The sequence below is a fragment of the Geospiza fortis genome, unplaced genomic scaffold, assembly GCF_000277835.1.
Source record: "Geospiza fortis unplaced genomic scaffold, GeoFor_1.0 scaffold546, whole genome shotgun sequence".
Taxonomy (NCBI): Eukaryota; Metazoa; Chordata; class Aves; order Passeriformes; family Thraupidae; genus Geospiza; species Geospiza fortis.
This window is the reverse complement of record NW_005054612.1, coordinates 100,818-103,640: the sequence shown is the minus strand read 5'-3', so window position 1 is coordinate 103,640 and position 2,823 is coordinate 100,818. Positions and strand designations below refer to the sequence as shown.

Below are 2,823 nucleotides of genomic sequence, written 5' to 3'. Positions count from 1 at the left end.
ATCGGAGCTCCAGCGGGGCGGGGCGGGAGGCGGAGCTGCTGGAGGCAGGGAAAGTGAAACGTAAACAGAAGCATACCGAGAGGATTGCAATGTACGTCTGAAATAAACATTGTACTCGGCAAAGTAAGTATTATACCCCGCACCTGCTTATCTATCTATTTATTTATCTATTTACAAAGTCTGGAGCCTGTGGAAGAATATATAAGATACTGCATGTATTTTCATGTATTTTCAGGCTTTCTGCAACCCGAGCTTGGATGTCAAGCAGTGACTGAGCCACTGCAGAGCCCTTTGGTGCTGGGGCTGTTCCTCCTGGATCTGCTGCACGATGGTGTTAATGGTCTGCAGGCGATCCTCCAGTTTCTCCTGCTGGTTCGTGCAGGCCTCTTCAGTGTGGCACAGGGCCTTGTACTTCCCTTGCCTCAGTGCCTGCAGCTGCTTCTGGCGCGCCTGGTGGGCCACAATCTCCAACAGGTTCTGAGGAAAGCAAAAGAGAAGGGGCTGTGACAGCAGGAAAAGCATGGGTGAGACTTGTGTCAGGTGCTGTGACCATCACGTTGGACAAGGGAAGGACAGTGCTGTGAATTCCCCACCATAACAACCAAACAGCACACCCAGCCCGGGTGTTGGAGGGGTACAGATGTCACAGAATTCCATAAATCAGAGAAATTCCCACATATGTAAGGCAACCCTCGCCAGGACAGAGTTTCAATACATCAAGCTGGCTCTTGGTGAGCCCCCACAACGTGCTCAGGTAATGTGTTGCTGTAACACATTCCAGCACACCCAGCTGAGGACAGAGAGGAAGCAGAGGAAGCACAGGCTCTGTCTGGCTCACGTGCAGTAGGGGAGTACATGTGCTCACCCATCGTTTCTCGTTCTGAAGATATTCCCTGTCCAAGCTGAGGCTCTCACTCTCAGCCTGGAGCTGGCACACTTCCTGCTGCTTTTCTGAAAAGTTGTCATTGAGGGACTCTTGGATGGTCTCCAGCTCCTGCATGGTTTGGTTGCACTCATAAATGTTCTAGTAAATGGAAGAGAAGGGAATGGCAGATTTCAGTTCTCTAGTTCAGCTGCACCCCTGACCATCCTCCCAGAACTGGGTTTTGGGGGATTTTCAATGAATGATTTTCCAGGCCTGCCCCTGTGCTGGCACTGCTGCTCACCACAAGGCCAACCCCAGCTGTGTGAGCTCCTGCAGCCCCACTTTCCTTGCTCACCTCCTGGATTTCCCTGATCTTCTTCTTCAGGTCCTCTTTCCTGCTTTGGACGTCGCTCTTGGTGCCGTGTTTCAGTTTGCTCTGAGCCTCTGCCCGGTCTGTTATTGTCTCTCTCTGGGAAACACACGCCTCCATGGCCCGAATCAGCATCTCCTGCTGCTTCTGCAGCTGCTCATAGCGCACCTGCCGTAGGCCAAGACACAAACCAGCCTCAGAATCCCAAATGTTTGCCAATAGCACCCAGGGAAGCTGTCTGGGGGGCACATCCCAGCAGCACAAACCAGGTGTATGGGACATGAGTGCCTGCAGGCCAGATTTGGTCCAAGTCCAAACCTGGTTTGCTGTGTGTGGATCTGGAAGGCAGAGGCCTGGATTATCAACTTGTGTACACCAATACTCAAAATGTTACTCTGAACCTCATTGGCAAGAGCAGAAGCAGAAAAGCAGAAGCATCCTGAGAATGAAGGGGATGAGCCTCTCTGCCAGGAGAGGGAACACTTCCCTAAACCAGTGATTAAAGTGATGCAATATTTAGTAATCAACAGTGCACATAAATCAGGGTCACATAACCAGGTGGCAGCCATACTGCAATTTAAATAGATTTCTTGGGAGTATCCAGATCCTGCTGAGGCTGGCATGGGGCATGCAGGATGTGTGGGCTGGATGTGCTCAGCTCAGTCGAGCTGCAGGGGTTTAGAGTCCCACCCCGGGCCCTGAAGATGCCACTTCTCCAGCCTGTTTCTCATCTCCTGCCTCCTGTTTCAGCCACCCCAAGGCTGAGCACATTGGGTGGCTTCCCCTCCTCAGCCCCCCTTCCCAGAGCCTCACTTGCATCCTCCGAATCTCTGTTTTCATGTCGTGGATCTCGCCGTGTTCCACCAGAGCATCTGTGGCATCCTTCATCTCTTTTGCCAGCTGGAACTTCTTCTCCCACAGCAGGATCTGATGCCTTCAGAGAAGAGAGGGGAAGGAAGGAGAAAGTTAGCCCCCCAATGACGGGCCCAGTGCAGCACTGCCAGTGACTGGCACAGTCTCCCATATGGATCTTGGCAACGTCCAGCTCACACACACTGGAACTGTTAAAGCAAACATCCTCCCAGCCCCTGCTGTTTCCAGAGACTGCTGAAACACCTTTCAAACATTCATCCCCTTCTCCAGCGAGGCTAGAAGCACATTTGCTGGTGCCAGGTTTGGTGACTGCAGGAGAATGGGAATGTGGACACAGTCCCACAGGACTGTGGCACTCTGGTACCTACTCTGCTTCTACCAGGCTGTTCAGGAGCCTTTCCTTCTCCTCAGTCAGTTTACTGTGTCTCTCCTGCATCTCCATGGATTCTTTTTCTGCTGCCTAGATTTGGGAAGAACAAAACAATACAGAGTTGTCAGGCTGAGGTTTTCCAGGATCACTGTTTGCCCCTGATCTGCAGGGGAGGCTGAGACCTGGGAATGAGGTGCCAGGTGCCTCAGTACCTTGAGAGACTGCACAAACTCGTTCTCTGTGACAATTCTGCCGCTTTGCAGGTTCTCAACGCTGCTGTTGTTCTTGCTGATCAACGTGTTCAACTTTATCAAGTCATTTGACATGTTCTTCATGTGCCGTTCC

At 51.8% G+C, this 2,823-nt stretch overlaps 2 protein-coding genes across 2 annotated transcripts in view; both read right to left on the bottom strand.

Annotated features, from left to right (window-relative positions):
* Positions 1-110, bottom strand: part of GAA (glucosidase alpha, acid) — a 6,951-nt gene extending 6,841 nt beyond the window's left edge. Inside the window, exon 1 of the mRNA XM_031064660.1 lies at positions 96-110. Coding sequence (XP_030920520.1) covers positions 96-110 — 15 coding nt within the window. The remainder of the gene's footprint in view (positions 1-95) is intronic.
* An 85-nt stretch (positions 111-195) lies between these two features.
* CCDC40 (coiled-coil domain containing 40) overlaps positions 196-2,823 on the bottom strand; it is a 10,408-nt gene continuing 7,780 nt past the window's right edge. The window contains exons 12-17 of the mRNA XM_005430266.3: positions 2,691-2,823; positions 2,477-2,568; positions 2,049-2,169; positions 1,221-1,403; positions 866-1,024; positions 196-477 (exon numbers count right to left, since the gene is read on the bottom strand). The exon at positions 2,691-2,823 is cut by the window's right edge and continues 25 nt beyond it. Of these exons, the coding sequence (XP_005430323.3) occupies positions 232-477; positions 866-1,024; positions 1,221-1,403; positions 2,049-2,169; positions 2,477-2,568; positions 2,691-2,823 (934 nt within the window). The 3' untranslated portion in view covers positions 196-231. The remainder of the gene's footprint in view (positions 478-865; positions 1,025-1,220; positions 1,404-2,048; positions 2,170-2,476; positions 2,569-2,690) is intronic.